General features: G+C 36.8%; 1 protein-coding gene across 1 annotated transcript in view; it reads left to right on the forward strand.

Annotated features, from left to right (window-relative positions):
• Positions 1–23,450, forward strand: part of LOC126479789 (5'-3' exoribonuclease 2 homolog) — a 427,511-nt gene that overhangs the window by 103,410 nt on the left and 300,651 nt on the right. The window contains exons 9-10 of the mRNA XM_050103814.1: positions 20,954–21,067; positions 22,532–22,753. Coding sequence (XP_049959771.1) covers positions 20,954–21,067; positions 22,532–22,753 — 336 coding nt within the window. The remainder of the gene's footprint in view (positions 1–20,953; positions 21,068–22,531; positions 22,754–23,450) is intronic.

A 23,450-nucleotide genomic window follows, 5' to 3' on the forward strand; every position in this document is an offset into this window, starting at 1 on the left:
TAATGATTTTAAAGGAGTTCTAAAACTTTAATGTTTATCTTTGTCACTAGGCTTATAATGAAGGTTCAAAGTCATCCTTACCAGATGCAGCTCAGATGATAATTGAAGACACCTAAAATTGATCCACAGCAAACACTTTCCCTTAATCTCAAAGAGACTTGTGTTGTGATAGTTTGAAAAAAGTTTTTTCCTAAGTAGCATCTCACTTTGTGTTGAGCTAAAGCAAGGTTCTTGGTTTATTTAGAGTATTTTTACTTTCCGTTGTTTTATGGAATTATGTTCTCAGGCAATACGTCTAACAGAAAATAAAGTATTTGTTATGCAAAAGTGATTGGCAAAAATATTATGTAAAGTAAATAGCCACTAGTCTTGCAGAAGCTTGTGTGAGGATCTTGGAATTCTTACTCACTTTCCAATACATTTACTCCTTAACCGTTGAGCAGGCACGCCTGTGTATAAAGTGTGCCAACCACAAATAAAAATGTTTTGGACTGTTCCATTGTTATTTCATAGTATGAACCCATATCTGTTCCTTTATTATCGTTTTAGCTAACACAGTGATAAATTGTGTTGTCATATGTCCAAGTAAGCAGCAGTAATATAAGATAAACAGTGAGTTAGGTGAGCAAAAACTTGCAATCCTTAGAAGAAATTGACCCAGATTATGAGCTAGCAGCACAAGCCCAGAATGAGGGAATTGTCTGCGAGATAATTAGTAATCAAATAAGCGTTTGGTTGGAATTTGATGCACTGCACTGTTTGATTCCTCATGTGGGTCACTGCAGTGGGGTAACACCTGTTTGTGGTAACAGAGTGATATAATGAAAGTTTACTTCATTATTGTTTGACTAAACTAAGATTAAACTGTGGTTATGCTCATACATTTTTACCTTGGTCTTACATATATACAAAGTACGCCGCATGCCCGCTTGTGTTATGAAAAATGACATACCTACTCATGGGTTAACAGTTTTTTTGCTGTTAATGAAAATAAATTTCTTTGGTTCCTGCAATCACAATACCTTATCCAAAAATGATAAACATGTAGAACTCCTTGTACATTGTTCAGAGAGGAATTACATACTCTTACGCAAATCTATTAAACTTTCAGTTTACATAAAGCAATAACTGGGAATCCCTGACAATTAACAATAAAAGTATGTACATACCTCATTGGAGATTAATCTTCCAAATTATGTGATTGGCTAAATATGAGGAATTAAACATTCTATTAGCTACATGGTAGAGTGCTATTAATTGTAAATCTGCATGTTAAGTATTAGTGTACTGTAAGCAAAACTCATTGCTTCAAATGTAGGTATCTTTTTTTGAACATATTTTTATAGCAAAGTAAGTATTAAGTTACTGAAAGAAAATAAAGAGAACCTATTTAATATACAGTAACTGATAAAACTTTGGTTTTTTAAAAGTAGTAGCTTTTGTGATAATTTACATGGTTCCTGTTATCTGGCAGAAGGGGAAGTTGTATTGAATGTGAAGTCCTAATTTATTGATAATACAGTGTAAACATTAAGTTTCCAAGAGTTACTGCTTTATCTTATGGTAACATATTCAATAAAGTTATCCTTCCAACTTACTGTTATTGCATAATCCACTCTGCTGTTTTATTGGTGATATTTAGTTCACATTATCAATTTCATAATTGTGCAGTGACAGACTTGCTTGGGGCAGTCCAACACAACTGAAACGCGTCAAATGATCTTAAACATAACTACATCAAAAATCTGGTGTATGTGCTAGTTCTTGTGTATAGAGAGTAACAGAAGTTTTATATACCCACCACCCCCACCAACATGTAGTTTGTTTTCATATGGTAGGCATGAAATTCAGTACAAATTGGGTGCAGCCAGAACATGCATATTTTATGCATACAGTAGCATTGACTCTCCTTGTGATTGCAGTTTGGTTCACTTTATGCACTCCAATGTCTTGGTTGAGTTGGAGTGCCACAAACAGATCTGAAGATGAAATGGTAGAATGTTGAAATTGATCATGTAAATTATAGATCCTCAGTAAAACAGGTGAATAGGTTACCAGTAACAGTAGACTAATGAAATATAGGTGCACACATCCATGAGACTAAAGCACAATGAAGTAAGATTATCCTGCTTTAATTCAATTCCTCTTGCGTATCTACCCAGCACAGTTTGGTACTAAAGTTTTAAATATATGATGCTGAACTATGTTCTAATTGATAACAACATATAAGACATTGTCACATTTGGATAGAAGTAAAAATCAAAACCGTTATGGCATCACAGCAAAACTTAAAGGTATTGTACAGAGATCAAATATATAATGTACAAATAGTAAAATGAGAACAGGAATTTTTTAATAAAGAGTGGATAATTTCTAAGTACTTAATTTCATAATTAAAACAGAGAGAATACAGAGGTAAAGAAACTATAGTGGAGGATATCAGAGGTAGTAAAGAGAGGTAGCAGTCGCCAAGAATCCTATATTTAGAGAAATGTGTGAAGTAGATAGTGACAGGAGGAGTGGAAAATAAATCTGAACCTCAGCATTGATGGTACAGTGCAATTACTGAAGTTCCAGTGGTGGTCAGTCTACCTTTGGAGGAAAGCCTTTAAATGATAGAAGTAAACATAGAAATATGAAGATTATTGAAAGTTAGATATAGTTTTTATGCATTTCTGATGTTAATGTGTTCTTGCAACTAAAGAGAAATGTTACTTTGCTTTATTTACAAATGGAATTAATAGACAATTATATACAAGCAATGTACCAACTTCACAAAAATCTCAGACAGAAATTTAAATTACATTTAAATCCATTGTGTAAGTCATTATTGTCTTGTTCACTGTACTTATTCTAAAGAAATAACTTTCAAAGTTTTTGCCACATCTTGAATGATAGCAAACTGTACAGTTAAAAAGCTTGTTCCTCATTTGTTTCTGCCAGATAGATAATGTTATAATGGATAATTTATTTGTAATGATTGCTTTAGAATGTTAATGGGGAAACTGTCAAATGATTACGCTAAATGCGTGACCACTTTATAAATTTTATGTAGCTATTGGGCTGTTCAGGGAAGTAGTTGTACCCAAGTTTTGAAGAAATTTACTTATGGTGTGACATTATCGTGTTGGAAGATAGTTCCATGAAAGTGCTGATGAAGGTATATTGCATCATGAACAATAACAATGTATATAGCTCCATGAAAGTGCTGGTGAAGGTATGTTGCATCATGAACAATAACAATTATTTTACATAAAGTTGAAGAGAATTGGGGCAAGGTATTTGCAGGTGAAACTTACATTCAGACTGTATTTGCAGTGATGACTAAGAACACCGAGTGCAGCTGCTGTGCTCTTTATCAGTGAATCAGTGCAAAGGGAATCTCTGTGACTAGTGACATGGAGATGTGATGCTAACGGGGCCTGATCATCCACTTGCTGGTTCAACTCAAACTGAAGTGGTCAGAGTGTTTACTCAATTAGAACTGCTCTGGTGAACTACAGCAGTGTCAATTTCTTCTGTAAATGTTTGGAAATCTTTGGCTGCTTATAAATAACAATTTGAATGTCAGTTATTCCATGCATTTACAAGTTTACCAAATTTCTACATACTTCAACAATAACAATCTTAGGATTTCCTCTCAGTCCTTGTAGCTCCTCATTTGCAGTATTTTAAAATCTTTATTTAAAAAAATAGCTGACAGTCAGTCAGTCAGTCAGTCAGTCATATTCAGGACATATGCTCAGTTCTCTCTTGAAAGCCATTTCTTTTCCCATGAGTAATCTGCATCTCAGAGGGAGCGTCTAACATAGTTCTGCCACCTAACCCACAGAAAAACTTCTCCAATTTAATGTATCATTTATATCAAAGCACAAAAGTGCATTCATTAAGACCTGAAATGCCACAAGTTCCCATTCACGAATAATTTTTCAGACTGTAAGTTTTCAAATAAAAAAAAAAAATCAGTTTGAGGAAAGATAAACATTAATATATTAATCCATAAACCACATCTACATGATGGATTATTTCTTCTTGGCCATAAGTGAAAGAAATCACTTAGTGTGAATGTTTCATCTGCATAACAAGCTTATCATGTCACTGTAGAAACGAAGTAACAATTTCAACATAACAGATACTGAAACATCACAACACTTTATAAACAACATACCTTCATTTAATAACATTTATAAACCTACACCTATTCTATGAACCAAATAATGTGGTCACTACCTCACTCTTCAACCAGCATAGAAGTCTTAACAGCCACCTTGGATGATGGAGAGTAGTGAGCCAGGATGAAGGAGAGGTTTCTAGCAAACTTGGCTGGAGGGAAAAAAATCTCATTTTGCTTTTCATGCCAAAGATCAAAACTCTTTTGTCAGTAGCTTTGAGAACTGAAAGCAATTCTGATATGTCACTTCAAATGACAGTCTACCTCTGGTAACATTGTGTAAAATACTCTTTAATTTCCCTCTCTTTCAGTGTGCTCAGAAGTACTGGATTTGAGGATTGGTATTCTCCTTCCAACATCATGCCACCAGCTTGAATGGAATTTTGGCTAGGCTAACTGGTCTCTTTTTGCAGAAAGATTTGATAGGCAACTTGGTAGATTCCTCCAACCTATCAGAACTACAATGCGTTTGTTGGTGTAGTAATAAGCTCTGTGGAAGACAGCATACCAAGGCATGGGACAAAATCCCAGACTGGGATGAATATGATGAGAAATTGTATACCTGTAACCAGAATTTAAAAGACTAAAATCATAATCTGATGAGAACTCTCTAATTGCATTATTTTTACTGACAAAATTGCTGCCACCATGAAATAAAAAATGAAAATGAGAAAATCTCGTAGTTTAAAATCTCGTAGTTTCAATAGTATCTACTCAGAGTTGTTGCTTAACTTAAAAAACAGGCAATTAAGTGACACTCGAGATGTGTCACCAGTATAATGAGATCAGGAGCTACACGCTACGTCTTTGTGAGAATAAAAATAGTTGCCAACCTTAAATCAGGCAGACTAAATAATATTACCTCATCACTCAGCAAGGTGTATAAAGTGCTAAAGGTTGCGATTTGTGATTGTATAATCTCCCTCATATTAAATAAAATCCCTGTCGAGTAATTCGATTTCTGACGAAAATAACACTGACCACCTACATAGAGGGAGGCTTCCAGAAATAACTAAAAGCATCTGATGTGTTTATCGATCTGACTGTGGCATATCACACTCTCTGGAGGCAGGGCTTAAGCTGTAAGTTTCTTCATGTCATACCCTGTGCACAAAAAGTTTGCCTACCAAATTAGACCTTTCAAAGTCACCATATGTAATGAAAGGAGCAAACAAATGAAAATTAACAATGATCTCCCTCAAAGATCTGACATAGTAGTATTAGTTTTTTCGGTATATTGCTGACATACCTAAAGGAAAGTGTCCATAAAATTCACATACACTGATGAATGGGCAGTAGCTGTTCAACGTAAAGGCATAGAAACAGGAGAGGCAGTATTGTTAAAGTATTTAAAAACGTTTCCTCAGTACTTTCACATTTTAAGGCTCCAGCCTGTTCCAACCAAAATTTATACGAGATACTGGTGAACTTACAGAACATTTTGAGAAAACTGTTCTTTTCTACAATGAAACACCCACATACCTTGGTATAGACCACCTTCTACAAAGCTCTGTAGTTCAGTATAGTTTTCCTCGACCTTTACTCAGTGTAATTCATCACCAAATCTGCTGTATTCTGCTGTGTGTCTCAATAGTGACCATGTTAAGATTGGAGTAGAGCTAAACTGCACCAAGTGGATAATATCTGGAACAACGTCTGTGCCCTTATATTGGATGCCAGTGCTCAGCCATGTTCAGCCATGCCAGTTGTGGTGAAACCATACTGTTGTAGAGGACACACTAAAATACAAAGGAATCCTTCATGAATTCAGAAAAAAACTGTCTGAAAATGTGGATACAGACAGACTGTGTTCTAGAGGTGCCCGCCTCCCCCCTGAAAAAACTAATAGATAGTTCTTACCCCCTTATTCTGTGTTTCATAGGAAAAATTTGGGTAGGAATTGTCTTGGAAGTACCAGTGGAGCCTTAGTTTTATTATTTAAAATTTTCAACATAATATCTATTAATTATTACCCTTATTTATTTATGGAAATGGTCTTGCAAGTCATACCCATGTGTGTTTATTTGTCTCTATTTTCATACCATTAGTGGGTTCCAGTTTCAGTACACTGTTTCTATTTTCCTTGTCCATGTGGTAGCCTTTGATTGTTGGCAAATGCCACTCTTAGCTACTCACTATCAGTGGCAACTTGTTATTGCTGTATTGGGTCATTAGTACCTCTGTGCTCGTATCTCTTTTACTACTGGGTACTCTAACGTTTTCCTGACGACTGGAGACTTTGTGGTACTGGGGTGAAAGACTCACATATCTCTCACGTGTGATTTACACCTTGTGTGCTGTTTATCTTCTTCTCAGGACAGATGGCTGCGTCAATCTTCACAATGCTTCTTCTACGAAGACTTCATGCTGGTTAGGGAAATATTACTGAACTACTTCTCTACCATTGAAATGATTTCTTACTATCAGAATACTTTCATATCAACTCCACCATATTTCCTTTTGCACAATAAGACAATTACACAAGTTTCACATGCACTTTCAAATCTTGTAAATCAACCTCGTCTGGAAAACATTAGTACTTAGCATATATTATTACAGTCTCTCTTGCTTTTAATAACCCTTGTCAAAACAGTTCTTGTTCCTAGCAAGTCAAACAATGAGTCTCTAGGTAAAACATATTTCATTTGTTCCCAACAGTCACTACTATTTCAGTGCCAAAGAGTAGCCCTTGATGACTCCTTGTACTGGACATATGGCTTCCAAGGCGCGTGCAGCCACCACTTGTCAGTGCCGACAACTGCCACAACTTCAGTCTTCTCATAACACATACCCATGCTGCACACACATAAACTGATGTGCGGTAGACACATTTCCATCTCACTCTTGTACGTAAAATATTGGGTGTTCTAGACTGTGGAAAGCTGATGGTCAATAGAATTTGCGTCTAAATTCTTGAGGCACTACATATCCCTCTCCTTAGCTTGAACACTCGGAACACTCGATATTTTATACATATTCAATATGTAAATTGACGTCATACTTAATGACAGTCGACGTCTCTTAAACATTTTATCCTTTTCCCTTAATCCTTTATTCTACTCCTTCCTTTGTTTGTACAGACTAGTACTATCCTATACAGCGTTCTGTAGTTTGGAGGAATGCTAGAGAAAATTTATGAGCCTGTTCTTTCCAACAGCCACAAATCTTAATAACACTAGAGCTATTAAGAATTCAAACTTACCAGGATAATTCCTACCAAATATGTGATTTCTATCACTATACTGTCCTTTTCCCCTTAGGCACAGTACTTATCGCTTATCTATGGGTTGATCCTATGGGTAACCTTTCTCCTGCTGTTCTGGTAGGTATGCCCCTTTCTTCTTCCTATATTCTATGGTGCAAGTCAATCCCCCTCTTGGTGTCCTGCCCATACAGTATAGGTCAGCCTCTCTTTGGTCTGCCTATCTGCCCTTTTTTTTTCATTCACTAAAAACAGGGTATGCCCCCCCCCCCTCCCCTCCCCCCGCCCCCTATCCTTTGTGAGTAGGCCCCATGGTTCATCACCCTAGTATACATCTTCATGTATACAATCACTAAATATTATCTGGTAAAATTAAAAATGTACTTCAATCTCCAATATTGCACATTAATACTTCATTTCATATTCTAGAGTCGTCCTTTACTTTTCAACCTCTCTACCATACCTCTATATACCATTCGTTACTTACCATATATACTTAGGTTATCAAAGGGTATATCATTTTTAATTAGGTTATCAGAGTGTCCCACTATTAAACAAGTTTTCAAGTCATTCTTATTTATATACATAAATATTTTTAGAATTAGTCAGTGTAGAACCATCACCCATAATACCATGTGCTCATGCTTTACCATGTGCACGTACTTCTCCTTACAACACTTGATGGTTCTTACAAGCTCTCAAACTGTACTTTTCCTGTTTGTGTCTTTGTGTTTCTTTGTGTGTATGTGTATGGGTAGTCGTGTTTCTTCAGCCTGTTGTTGTTGTTGTTGTGGTCTTCAGTCCTGAGACTGGTTTGATGCAGCTCTCCATGCTACTCTATCCTGTGCAAGCTTTTTCATCTCCCAGTACCTACTGCAACCTACATCCTTCTGAATCTGCTTAGTGTATTCATCTCTTGGTCTCCCTCTACGATTTTTACCCTCCACGCTGCCCTCCAATACTAAATTGGTGATCCCTTGATGCCTCAGAACATGTCCTACCAACCGATCCCTTCTTCTAGTCAGGTTGTGCCACAAACTTCTCCCCAATCCTATTCAATACTTCCTCATTAGTTCTGTGATCTACCCATCTAATCTTCAGCATTCTTCTGTAGCACCACATTTCGAAAGCTTCTATTCTCTTCTTGTCCAAACTATTTATCGTCCATGTTTCACTTCCATACATGGCTACACTCCATACGAATACTTTCAGAAATGACTTCCTGACACTTAAATCTATACTGGATGTTAACAAATTTGTCTTCTTCAGAAACGCTTTCCTTGCCATTGCCAGTCTACATTTTATATCCTCTCTACTTCGACCATCATAAATTATTTTGCTCCCCAAATAGCAAAACTCCTTTACTACTTTAAGTGCCTCATTTCCTAATCTAATTCCCTCAGCATCACCCGACTTAATTAGACTACATTCCATTATCCTTGTTTTGCTTTTGTTGATGTTCATCTTATATCCTCCTTTCAAGACACTGTCCATTCCATTCAACTGCTCTTCCAAGTCCTTTGCTGTCTCTGACAGAATTACAATGTCATCGGCGAACCTCAAAGTTTTTATTTCTTCTCCATGAATTTTAATACCTACTCCGAATTTTTCTTTTGTTTCCTTTACTGCTTGCTCAATATACAGATTGAACAACATCGGGGAGAGGCTACAACCCTGTCTTACTCCCTTCCCAACCACTGCTTCCCTTTCACGTCCCTCGACTCTTATAACTGCCATCTGGTTTCTGTACAAATTGTAAATAGCCTTTCGCTCCCTGTATTTTACCCCTGCCACCTTTAGAATTTGAAAGAGAGTATTCCAGTCAACATTGTCAAAAGCTTTCTCTAAGTCTACAAATGCTAGAAACGTAGGTTTGCCTTTCCTTAATCTTTCTTCTAAGATAAGTCGTAAGGTCAGTATTGCCTCACGTGTTCCAGTGTTTCTACGGAATCCAAACTGATCTTCCCCGAGGTTGGCTTCTACTAGTTTTTCCATTCGTCTGTAAAGAATTCGTGTTAGTATTTTGCAGCTGTGACTTATTAAGCTGATAGTTCGGTAATTTTCACATCTGTCAACACCTGCTTTCTTTGGGATTGGAATTATTATATTCTTCTTGAAGGCTGAGGGTATTTCGCCTGTTTCATACATCTTGCTCACCAGATGGTAGAGTTTTGTCAGGACTGGCTCTCCCACGGCCGTCAGTAGTTCCAATGGAATATTGTCTACTCCGGGGGCCTTGTTTCGACTCAGGTCTTTCAGTGCTCTGTCAAACTCTTCACGCAGTATCATATCTCCCATTTCATCTTCATCTACATCCTCTTCCATTTCCATAATATTGTCCTCAAGTACATCGCCCTTGTATAGACCCTCTATATACTCCTTCCACCTTTCTGCTTTCCCTTCTTTGCTTAGAACTGGGTTTCCATCTGAGCTCTTGATATTCATACAAGTCGTTCTCTTATCTCCAAAGGTCTCTTTAATTTTCCTGTAGGCGGTATCTATCTTACCCCTAGTGAGATAGGCCTCTACATCCTTACATTTGTCCTCTAGCCATCCCTGCTTAGCCATTTTGCACTTCCTGTCGATCTCATTTTTGAGACGTTTGTATTCCTTTTTGCCTGTTTCACTTACTGCATTTTTATATTTTCTCCTTTCATCAATTAAATTCAATATTTCTTCTGTTACCCAAGGATTTCTACTAGCCCTCGTCTTTTTACCTACTTGATCCTCTGCTGCCTTCACTACTTCATCCCTCAAAGCTACCCATTCTTCTTCTACTGTATTTATTTCCCCCATTCCTGTCAATTGCTCCCTTATGCTCTCCCTGAATCTCTGTACAACCTCTGGTTCTTTTAGTTTATCCAGGTCCCATCTCCTTAAATTCCCACCTTTTTGCAGTTTCTTCAGTTTTAATCTACAGGTCATAACCAATAGATTGTGGTCAGAGTCCACATCTGCCCCTGGAAATGTCTTACAATTTAAAACCTGGTTCCTAAATCTCTGTCTTACCATTATATAATCTATCTGATACCTACTTATGTAAAATATACCTACTTATGTAAAATAAGTTGAAGGTTATAGAAAATCATGGAAATTGAGGAGGACTTCAGCGATAGAAGTGTATGCATATGGAAAGAGGGAAAGATAGATAGGTACTCAAATGAGAAGTAAGAAAGAAAAAAGTAGAGATGGTTGCTAAGATCGAACAAGTGAAAGAAGATAGCCCCAAAGACAGGAAAACCCTTCCCACCCCTCTTCGCCAGTACTTGAGTGAGAAGCCGGAGGGGGTGTGATGTTAAACGTATCCTGCAGAATGGACAATCTCACCTTCACCTTTGAAGTCTCCAAAGAAAGATCTTAGCAACTCCTATGGAACCGCAAATGGTGAAGAATCAGTTACACTTGTCTGCGAGGGTTGTTTTAAAGGTGTAGTGTGTGCGTAGTGTTAGTCATGTTTGTACTTATACTACCCACCGCTTTCATAACGAATACAAACCCTCCCATCTACATCACATACGTATGAGGACTGCTTACTTCCCCCCCACAACAAATCTTCTTAGTCGAGTTATCCTCTGCGTCTTACTCTGTATGGTGCTTCTTAACTCTTTCACCACTTTTTCCTTTTGGGCGGAATCTAATTCTGCATAACAGTTTCTTTGTCTTGTTATTCTCGGTTGCTATGGCAACTCAATATCTTCTTATCTCGATTTCTGTCACAAAATTCCCGCTTTCTTTGGGTCCTGTCACTTGGGTCGCCACCTTCTAACATTTTCCTGACGACTGGAGACTGTGTGGTACTGGGGTACAAGACTCACACATCTCTCTCGGGTGATTTACATATCTTCTTCTCCGAAGACTTAGTGTTAGGGAAAATATTACTGAACTACTTCTCTACCCTTGAAATGATTTCTTACTCTCAGAATACTTTCATATCAACTCCACTATATTTTCTTCTTCACAATAAGACAATTACCCAAGTTTCACATGTGCTTTCAAGTCTTGTAAATCAACCCCGTCTGGAAAACATTAGTACTTAACATGTATTATTACAGTCTCTTTTGGTTTTAATAACACTTGTCAAAACAGGTCTTGCTCCCAGCAAATCAAACAACAGAGTATATGAGTCTCTAGATAAAACATATTTCATTTGTTCCCAACAGTCACTACTATTTCAGTGCCAAAGAGTAGCCCTTGATTCATTCTTGTACCAGACATATGGCTACCAAGGCATGCGTGGCCACCACTTGTCAGCGTCGATAGACCGCCACAACTTCAGTCTTCTCGTAACACACACCTATCCTACACACACATAAACAGTGGCACAATAGACACATTTCCATCTCTCCCTCTTGTACATAAATTATTGGGTGTTCGAGACGGTGGGAAGCCGAGGGACTCTAGAGTTTGCATCGGAATTCTTGAGGCACTACAATAGTCTGTAATCTTTTTCTCCTTATTGTGCACTCTTATTATTGAAATGTACAAACAGATATAACAATGTTACACATCTATACCAACACTGTCTTTTGTAAGGAACATTTGATATCTGTGGGAGCAGTTATTCAGACTATAAAAAAGGAGGGTGAAGTGATGAGAAACTAGCACATTCATCTTCTGTATTTACTAAAGAGCTTCCTTCTCATTTATTGTTGGTCATGGGACCACAGTGTTAACTAGAGCCTTAGTAACTTTCAGTGTTAGGTGTTTCAGTTCTAAAGTATTTGGATGACCAAAGTGCACCACCAATTAAAGGACATTCATAGCAAATGTTGAGAAGCTTTTTTTAACACACCATCCACTTTTGAGGGTTTGCAGTGTGGCTTGATTAAAGGAAAGTTATTGACTTCATACTGTATGAGTTATCATATCCCAAAAGCTTCAACATCATCACGTATAGAACAGTGATCCAGAAAGTGTAGAATAAATTTCTTTTATTTCTGTCCATGATCACCTAATTATTAAGTCTTCAGACTACCGGTTTTGGTCAGTGGTGACCATCTTCAGATCTACAGCTACCATTGGAAAAACAAATACAACTATAGTTTGCATCTTGTAGGAAGGCAGCCCAATATTCAGCCATTCTGCAGATCTCCCTGCATTAACTGCGAGCAGCCAATAAGACTCATTCTCCCTCCGAGCAGCTAGCCATGGGTTACAACTAAACTACGAAAATCTCTCTCCCGCATGCTGTGCTGTTGCTGTTCTTCGTGACAATGCAGTTTCATTCAGAGAGCGACCAAATTATTCATTCAGATGTTAATGTTATGTTTTTGTAGCTGTTAATGTGTATCTGTAAATGTGTTAGTGCGATTTCCAAATAAATATGTCAGACAACAGCAATAAAAGTGAAGTGCTTCCCAAGCAGGTGAGTAGGTTTATTTACTATATTTATAACTTTTTCAAATGTGAATCTGAAAGCCGCCCTTCTATTTCTGACATTTTGAAGACACAAGAGTGAACTGCAGAAGCATATGTTGTGAAAAGAACTGTACAGGGAGTGGTAAGTGTTAGAGTTGTAGAAACATCAGGACAATTTGGTTTCATATTGCCTGTAAAGCATTGAAAGCACAAGAGACTGATAGCACAAATGGATGGTTTTGACAGAGATATTTTACGCAATTTCGTGTTTGAAATGTATATAAGTAGTGAATACCTGACTTCACGAAAATCGTTACAATTATGCGTGAGAAAAAAGCTTCGGTGGTAGTGCTTGTCAATGCAAAGAATTGTAAAAGACATTGGTTTCAAGTTTGTTTAGAAGAGAATTTTTAATTGAAATAAGTGACATAGGTGTAGCACGAACCACTCCCCTTATAAAGATGCACAGTACAAGATAAGGAGGTAGTTAATTAGTGTATTACCTTTTCGAATCATGAGTGAATCGGAATCATTCCATGAGTAACTGGTGGAAAATGAATGATGGTACTGGTAGTTTTAAAGTTCCCACAGGAAAAGCTTGTCGGGTAATTATTCTGCATGCTGGCTCTTCTTCTAGTTTTGTTCCTGAGAGTAAACTTCCATTTAGGTGTAAGATAAACAGCTGCGACTACCATTCAGAAATGAATTCTGTCAATTTCGAGAAGTGATTCATTCATTAAACAGTTCTTACCAAACCGTACTCCAAGTGGGCCATTTTAATTAGCATGCCAGATGTTACAGAGAAAACACCAAGTGCAAACACAAGGAAAGTAGATATTGTGCTCTGGCTTAAAAATAAAAATATTTTGTTCAGTACAGCCAGACTTGTGCTGAACTCTTGCAGCTCTTTAATTTATACAAGTCACATGGAAGAATGAACAAATTTGATTTTTTAGAAAGTGAATGTGGTCTCACAGTTTTGCATTTACCAATGTATTGTTATCAGTATAATCCAATAGAATTAATTTGGGCACAGGTTAAAATGCTGTGTGTGTGTGTGTGTGAGAGTGTGTGTGTGTGTGTGTGTGTGTGTGTGTGTGAGATGCCGTCGCTCATGTAATGTCGAACAAGTTAGTTTACACTCATAATACCCATTGACACCAAAAAATGTGATAACACGCTGACAATGTTTTATGATAGTCTTTTGCACTAGTCTTTGCCACCAGTAATACTTTCTACGCACAGTGATTTACACTTAACTGCAGTCAAACTCACCAACAAACACATGCATTAAAAAAAAAAAAAAAAAAAAAAAAAAAAAAAAGTGTGGAGTAATAGCAGTTGTAGAGCAACTACAATGTTTTTGGCTTAAGTATGAAGTTAATTTTGTTTTGCACTACATTTCAACTTATAGTTCAAATCGCAATAAATAACAATTATTGCAACCAGTCTCTATGATCTTGTTGTTCGCCAATTGTCATTTTGAGAAAAGTTGTTCTTGTCATTTTCGCAAAGCTGTGTCAGCTGTTCTTGCCTTCAAACGTCACAAGGACTGTAGCTGAGGAGCAGCGGACACAATGTTAAGACGTGAAGGAAGATCTCTCTCACATATTCGATTGATCAAAACCAGTTTTAAAATGTATTATTATCCTCATAGATTTGAATGTGTAAGATGGTGTACTACAGGCAAATGAGCCTGATTGTTGTCCTCAGCAACCCAGTTCGGTAACATGGACTTTGTTTGCCTGCTCTCTGCTTCCACACATGCACAGATCTCATCCCCTCCATGGTTCCCCATCACTCTGTCTCTCTGTGTGGAAGCACCTTCCTACATGGTGTTGTCTATAGTGGACCATATACATCTTAAAACAATAAAATAGGCCTTAATGAAAAGTATTTTTTGCTTCATAAATTTCAAGCTTTTCCAGCAAGTTGAGAGCATGGCATTTTTGCACCATGTGTGAGAGCCAGCAAGTGTGCTCGAAGTGCAGAAAGATTTTGTACGCAAAGCATACTTTGCTTCATTTGACAATGTTCTGCTTTAATCCTTGAACACCTCTCTTACATATGTTTGGTTGCTGTCTTTACCTAGTATAGAGTGGATTACATATTTTCTTTTACTTTCTTCCATTGAACATATCTCTCTCTTGCTGACTTGTCCCTTCTCAGTTTTATAATACATTTCATTAACTATGTAAGACTGGTACAGTCTTGTAATGGCATGTTACATGGTATGAGAGACCCCTCTAGTGGTCAAAAACCTATGACCAATTCTTGCCTTTGCAGCATTCAGGTGGCGATGTCAACCAAGGGTGCTGATTCCTTACTACAGTTGTTGTTTCTCAATTTGGCTTCAATCCCTACTTATTTTATAATTTTTATGCTATTCTGTTAGCTCCGTAAGCTTGTTCTTATGCATGTCATTATGTTTTTGTCAAAATCATCACAGGAGTATCTCAGAATTACATATAATTACTTAACGGTTTCCTTTTAACAATCTGAATTTAACTTAAGTCATTTTTTTAATTTATTGCAGTTTATCACTGTAATAACGTATACAATTGGTAAGCCCACCATAGACTTTACATGTTGCACACTTTTTAAATTGGACTTTGTGTATTATTATTTTATTAGTATTGGTGAATTCTTACCAGAAATGGAAGATGTTAAGCAAATAACTTGATCAGTCTTTCTTTGAGTTCTTCTTTTTCTTCCAATAGGCTTTCATTCTTTCCGAAAAGGCTTGTTTACATTCATCCGACCACTTTGGTCTGTACTGTTTTTCTTTTGGTAGCTCTGATGTAACTTCCCATTTGTCTACTTTGTGTCTGAAGGTGTATCTTTCCCGGATGCCGGCTGGTCTTATGTTTGCATTATTTAGGTCCTTTCGAATTTCATCTAGCCAAGGTGTGGAATTCTTAAGCAAGTTACATAATCTATTATTCTCTTTGTCAGTTGATTTTCTGGTAGTCGGCTGAGATGGCCAACAAAATTTCTTTCTCCTTTTCCTAATATCAGTTTCGATGTTCGAATACTTTTCTGTTGTTTTAATTGATTGTAGCCTATAACCGTCATGGGTATGTCTTCCTCCTAGAATTTTCCTGATGATCTTTCTTTCTTCTTTTTTGATATCTTTAAGTTGTTGTTTTCTGTTAAGGGTTAGTGTTTTTAAGGGTTAGTGTTTCACTTATGTAGAGGATTGCTGGTTTTATGACACTATTGTAGTGTCGAATTTTTGCCCATCTTGACATTGATTTTTTCGTTGTAGAGGTTTTGCATTGACCCTAATCCTGTTTTAATTTTTTGGAGGCGATGTTGCTGTAAGATTTTTTTAATACCTGTCGGTTCGATGAATTCTCCAAGATATTTAAAGTATGGGACCCTGTTAATTTTACCGTATTTTGTTTTCGAGCTTGCAATTTCTGTTTTGGAACAAAAGAATTAAGTTTTCTCAAATGAAATTTGTAAACCTATATTTTCTGCACATACTTAAGAGTATTTCCAGCCGCTTGACTGCAGTCTGCTCATCCTCTGTTAGTATCAACAGATTGTCCTCAAATGCAAGACATGCTATGTAGAGGTTGTTTTTGGTAACACCCAATCATATTGGCTTCCAAACCCCACATTTCTTGAGTTCTTTCTCCCATTCTTGCATAACTTCATCTAGAACTACATCGAACAGAATAGGAGAGAGTCCATCACCTTGTCTCACACCTGTTTGAATGAGTTCTTCCTAATAAATTTTACTTCAGATTTTGTGCCAATTACTGTTTGTTTTATGATTTCTCGTGTTTTGGGATCTAATCCGCTTTCTTCTAAAATTTTGAATAGTTTGGGCCCGTCTATTGAATCTTATGCTTTTTTGAAATCTACAAATGTGCATACTACAGGTTTTTGTCTGAGAGCTCGCATTTTGAGTATGATTTTGTGGTTGAAGATTAGCTTCGGATATGATCTGTTTGGTCTGAATCCTGCTTGATGTTCTGCTACTTTGAGTTCTAATTATTGTTGTGTTCTATTCAATGGACAAGCTCATAGAATTTTGTAGGTGACTGGCAGTAGAGAGATCCTAATTTATTACCTTTTTTATATAGTGGATGAATCGTAGCAATCTTCCAGTCATCTGGGATTTTTTTTTTCGATTGGCCAGATGTTTTGGATTGTTTCAGTAATTTCTTTGAGTGAATTTGAGCCTAAATTCTTCAAGAGTTCTGCTACAGTTCCGTCCTCCTCTGATGCTTAATTACTTTTAAGTTTCTTGATTTGCATATAAATTTCTTCTCGTGTTGGTGGTGACGAGTTCTGTGGTGAGATTTCTGGCTGCACTTTTGGGAATCTGTCTTTGAGTTCTTGACAGTTTAAAAGCTGTGAAAAATATGTGGCTAGTACTTGTCAATTTTCTTTATTTGTCACGGCCAATTTACCATCTTGTTTTCAAAAGCAAAGGTTTTGTGGTGCATACTCTTTGGTCTAGTTTGTGAAGCTCGTATAGAAATTGTGTATATTGTAGTTTCTGATTTTTTTTTTTAAATTGACTGTAGTTGCTCTCACTGACATATTTTCATTTAGTTTGTCTTAGAATCTTGGAATTGTGTTTGTGCATTTTGAAAAATTTCTTCTGTTTTTCTTCTGATCTGTTACAATTGTAATTTTGAAATGCCTTGCTTCTTTCTTCTAGTGCATTCTCGCATTCTTGATTCTACCAAGGGTGTTTTGGTGTTTTGTGAAGAGGGATCAGATCTTGTGATGTTTTGATGATTTTAGTTTGAAATTTCTCCTAATCTTCTGCGTGTTGTTCTTCCCATTTTTCAATGATTTTGGAGTCTTTGGTTTTGTATAATTCAAATTTTGGGATCAGTAGTGTTTTTCTTTTGAATTTCCTCTTGGGCATGAATTTAATTTTTATTCTGGTTAAATAATGACCCGAATTGATATCTGCACCTCTGTATACTTTCACATCGTGAATTTGTTTTTGGTAGTCATCTGATATTGCAACATGATCAGTCTGGAGTTCTCCCAAATGGTGGATGGGTTTTTTGTTTTTTGGGATGTTTCTGAAATAAGGTTGACATAATTTTTAGGTTGTTTTGTTGGCATAATTCAATGAGTCATGCGCCATTTCTAAGGTAAATTTGTGTGCTGGATAGTTTCCTAGTGTCTTCTTGTATCTGTGTTCTCTGCCAATTTGTGCATTGAAGTAACCAAGTAGTATTTTCACATATCTTTTGGAATTTTGGCCATCACTGTTTCAAGTTCTTCCCAGAATCTCCCTGTTTTTCAGGCTCTTTTTTATCACCACCATTTGTTGGTGCATGTACATTAATAAAGGTATGGTTTTTGTTTGTGTGTTTGATACTTAAGGGTCATTAGTTGATTGTTGATGGGTTGCCCATCTGTTACTGAGTCCAGCACTGTTTTGTCTACAATAAAGGCCATTCCCAATAGTGCTGTTCCTTTGCCAATTTTCTTGTTTGTTACACTTTTGAAGATTCTGTGATTATTGTAGTCTATCATTTCTGAATCTGTATAGTGTGTTTCATGCAAGGCGAGAATTTGAATTTCTGCTTCCTGAGTTGTGAGATTTTGTAATTTTTCTGCTTCAATAAGTTGAATATTGAAAGCGCCCATACGTGTGTTTTTCTTGAAAGTTTACCAGAGCACTCCAGCTTGCTCTCTCGTATAAGCCCAAGCTCCTCAGAGTCAGATTGCTTGGTTGCCACTTTGGAGTGGGTGGATTGTCCACCTGGGGTAATTTTGTCATTACTCGTGTATGAGTCATGTTTGCTTGTCATCAATTGTCTAACTTTGCTAGTTGTGTAGAACAGGGATTGTGAGTTCCTGGAGCATGTTTGCAACCTCACCTACCGGTGAAGAGACCATACTGCCAGCTTCAAGTCAGACGCAGCATGGATCTTGGTTGTCATATTGGTCCACGGATGGTACATTTTGTATAATTATATAATAGATGAATACATGTAGGCCTACAGCAGTGACATCTAACAAGCATACGACACAAACATGTTGTGGATGCTGGAGTGATTTTGTCATAAACAGTAGCACTTTTAACAAGATGATTCTGATGACACTGTGACCTAGTGTATACCATGTTTAAATGTGTGATGATGCTACATTGATTTTGTATGTATCTTTTGATGATGTTGCTGTGGATTCATTACATTAGGCCATGTTTTATAACTGATATGCCTTGTCATATTTAAGTGCATGTTTTCCACATATATGTTGGTAATACTTTTCATTATAGCTTATTTTGTTGTTTTAAAATGTAGACAGTCTACTAGTGTATTTGTTTTTCCCTTGTTTTGGTAGACGGAAATAAAATAAATTTATTGTATTATGTCTGGTTTCCCTGGCCATTGGTCTAGACATAAGTTTCTGTACAGCACTCTCTCTTCTCTTCAATATTTAGGCTTTTATGTTCCAAGAATGGGAACAATTTTTCTGTAGTATACTGGGCTCAGCCAAGGTCATCAACTTACGAGCAAAACTTCAGTTGTCATGTGAGGAGACTCATTCGAAATACTCTGAAAATCTTTAATATAGATTTTTCACATGCTGTCTTGCTTATTGCAGTGTGACTTACAGGATAGTTATAATTAAACTTTTAGAGGGACACCATGAAAATCAAGTGATCGTAGTACAATAAAAGTTTGTGGAAATATTTGTGAAGCCATACAGAAAAGAAATAATGAATAAACCATTGAATTTCTGCATGAGAGGGGTAACATTTGTCAGTTGTGTACCATGTCTGTGTTCCAGATTATAAATATTGCTTAGTGTAACAACCATCTGTATCCATGACAGCCTGGAACCCCACACTATAGACACCATTTTACAATTGTTTGAAGCACTTTTTGAATGTTGAACCATGGAATGTTCAGCTGTCATGACAGCTCATGTACTGCTTAAAAATCACACATTGTGTCCAACATTCTCAGCATTGGATCAGTAACTTCTTCAACAATTTTCAGCATGATTGGCAGTCAGCCTCCCCCCATGGGCATTTCCCAAATTGCCATTTAATTCGAACTTCCCAATTGTGTTCTTCAGTCTCTGTGTGGGAAGAGGACCCTTCCGCATTCCTTTAATGTGTTAATATTCACAAAGAGCGGCAGCACTGCTGCTGTTCATTCAATAAAACAGCTTCACGAGTAAAGCCGTGTTCATATTGTTCAGACACCTGTTGACTCTGTGCAACTGTAATGCACATTGATGCATGAGTTTCAACCCTCTATTGCAGTATCAGTACCGGTGACTAATGGCAAGTCATGACACTAACACTACTACTGACACAAATCCTGCGGTGCACAGTTTGAACATCTTTCCTATAAACTTGAGTACCCAAAATATGGTAAATAGTTTTCTGTCCACACTAGCTCAAGTAACATTGATGCCCCATTTCCCTCATTATTCTTTTGCCTGGGTTTGAAATGAGATGATATTGTAGATGTAGTTAGTTGTTCTAGTGCTTCCTCCCATTGGTTAACAAATATTGGGGCTAATTATCACTGTACACAGAAAAATTTCCTAATAACAATGCTAAAATGTTTACTTTGCAGGATTAGGTGAATTAAAATTATTCCTATTTTATGATTATTTTTGCCTTAAAAATGAAGATAACTTCTTCCATAAAATTAATATTTTCATCCTTTTAATACTCCAAATAGTGATTCTTTTACGTCATCAAGAAGAAGGAAAAAATCTTTATGGATAAGTTATTATACTTACAGAAAATAGAAACTGAAGGTGAATAAAAAGTTCTTGAATTACTTTGAAAATGCATCCTAAGACACAAATGAATGAGCTTCATTAAATAATTCAAGAAATCAGATGAAAGAGCGCCTAAAAGCATGCATATGACTTCCAGTTTGAGGAGGATTCTTGGACCCATTCGGAAAATTGCCAACAATCTCTGACCAGTTTGAAGTTGCTGTTCAAATAGGTCACTGTTAATCTGAAACACTGAAAATAGTTGTCACTGCTCGAATAACATTTTGGCGTGTGAACAAAGCCAGTAATAATGTACCAGATGTCATGGAAAATAATATTGTGAAGGGCTACAGAAGAAAGTCAAGTTGTACAGCAATTGAAATTGATAGATGCTAAAAGTTTTTGTTTGTGCACATGGTATATTGAATGTCTGCATTGGATAATCAGTGGAAATACAATGGTGATGTTTTCATGTGACATTCTTATTCTTGCAGCCTGTGGGGCAGCCAGTCAACCCTATCCAGAATCCACGTCAAGAAGCCTACAGAATGCGCATGCAAGCAATGAATGCCTCAAATACTGGGCTCAATGCCTTAATTGTGCCAGAGGTGAGCTTCTAAAGATAATTGCTATTATAATTTTTGCAGTAGTATCAATTAGTGAAATTCTGCTAGAAACTACCCACACCCTGAACTTCACAGTAAATATTTTGAATCAGTCACAAGCACAAGCAGCACACTGATTTTTTTTATCAATATTAGAAAGCTTCTTCTTTAATTAATGTCATCTAGAACAAAAAGGACACTGACTTGAATTACACACATTCAAATCAGCAGCAGTATGTTGAGAATGTAACTAATACTTCAGTCTTTAGTGCTACATTAAAAGCGTATACTGATTGCAGAGCTATGACCTTTTCTATTTCTGTCTAATATCCCCCCCTCCCCCTCCCGCCAATGTATACTGGAAGAAAGAGTTGCAGATTTAGTGAACTAAGGAACTAAATGTAATAATTTCAACTTTTTCCTCTTAGAGTTCTTGCACTGAATTTTATTAAGGAATATTCTCCAACACATTGGCAGTGGACAAGAAAGTATCTTAAACAGGAGCTATGCAACTAGATAATCTTGTTTTGTTCCATTTCCGCTATAATGTTCTTGGATCTACTGCTGCAGGAAATCTTTGTCCTTATCACAAATATATTCCTCATTACTCCCATTGATTATCAGGTTTTATTTGTGTCGCATCTATTCTGAGCTGCATGATTGCTGAACTTTTTGCCTTGTCCAGAATTGCCTTTGTTGATTGTCTACTGCACTGTAGTTTCAGGCAGATCATAACTGCTGTGTAGATAGATAACTGTTTCATCAAATAAAAATTGTTCTTCCCATCCATCTTTGAAATCCATTTGTGGTAACTAAATACACATTGATGTGCAAAACTTAAGGACAGAAGTAATTTTTAAATTCTGTGTCACTGCCAAGTAAAAGAGCCAGATGAAACTTGACTCATACATAAAAAGAACTGCTTCCGTATAGTACAGAAGTTTTGCACACCAGTCTATTTTTCTTAAAGGTTGTTGTTACTTTTCTTTTATCTCCATGGAAGCTTTTACCTGTAGTATAGGTTACAATTTTATGAAAAAGGAGGTTGCTACCCACCATATAGCAGAGATGATGAGTTGCAGATAGGCACAACAAAAAGACTGTCACTAATAAGCTTTCAGCCCAGAAGGGCTTCATTGAAAATAGAACACACACACACACACACACACACACACTCACTCACGCACGACTGCAGTCTGTGTGTGTGTGTGTGTGTGTGTGTGTGTGTGTTTATTTTCAACAAAGGCCTTGTTGGCCGGAAGCTTATTTGTGTCACTTTTTTTTGTGGCTATCTGCGACTCTGCATCTCTGCTATATGGTGAGTATCAACTCTTCTTTTTATAGTATTGTTACATTTCATCCTGGATTTTCCATAGGTTACAATTTTGTATATCAAACAACAAAGTACTTGTGTCATTTAAATGTGTGTTATCAGAAGAAGACAGTGCTAAACTCGTGCTGTTTTAGGGTGCAAACCGTGGTGTTAAAAGGAAATCAAATGAAATGGAAGATAACTCAGACTCAGAGGAAGAAGAGGTTAATGATGAAGTTCGCTTGTGGGAAGACGGTTTCAAGGACCGCTATTATGAATCTAAATTTGATGTGGGACCTGATAACATTGAATTCCGTGTCCGTGTGGCACATGAATATGTCCGTGGCCTCTGTTGGGTGCTGCGGTATTATTATCAGGTTTGTGATGACTCTACTAATGGCTATTAATTTATCTCTTGCTTACAGTATTTTTTGAATAGATATTAAAATTTTATAGTGACACAAATCTTGTTGATCAGTGTTCTTGATGCTTGATTTTTACACTAAATAGCTCAATACTGCTTGGTAATTACTATTGATGAAAGTGCATTGTTATACCAGTGTTATTAAGAATTTATTGAAAACTCAACAATTAGTTGAGCTAATGGCTAACTTTAAACACACATTGTTTTGACCGCATACTTTTGCTATGAAATAGCAGATGTAGTAGTCCTCTGTACCAAATGAATGTATTACAAACTGCAATAATGGTCTTTTCAACTGGGAAATGTATGCCTCCAATAATTTATATTTTCAAGCTAGTGGCCTCATTGACTACTATAGAGGAGGTCAAACACTAATAAGAACATGTTAAATGACTTGTTAAAGTGTTTGTGTAAAGAGCTGTCGAAATTTTTTAAAATAATATTTTATGTAAAAAGTCCACAAATCAATTGTCATGATTGATAGCATCATTTACCCAATTCCCCACTTGTACCCAGGTGATGCTGCCCTTAGAGGCTCAGCATTCATTTTCAGGGTTGCTGCTGTGGGAGCTGGTACATGTCGCCAGTCCTCCTGTCACGTAAGTTCTGGCCATACATCAGTGACAAACGTATGGCACAACAGTAGTCAT

Source organism: Schistocerca serialis, chromosome 1 (assembly GCF_023864345.2).
Source record: "Schistocerca serialis cubense isolate TAMUIC-IGC-003099 chromosome 1, iqSchSeri2.2, whole genome shotgun sequence".
NCBI classification, from domain to species: domain Eukaryota; kingdom Metazoa; phylum Arthropoda; class Insecta; order Orthoptera; family Acrididae; genus Schistocerca; species Schistocerca serialis.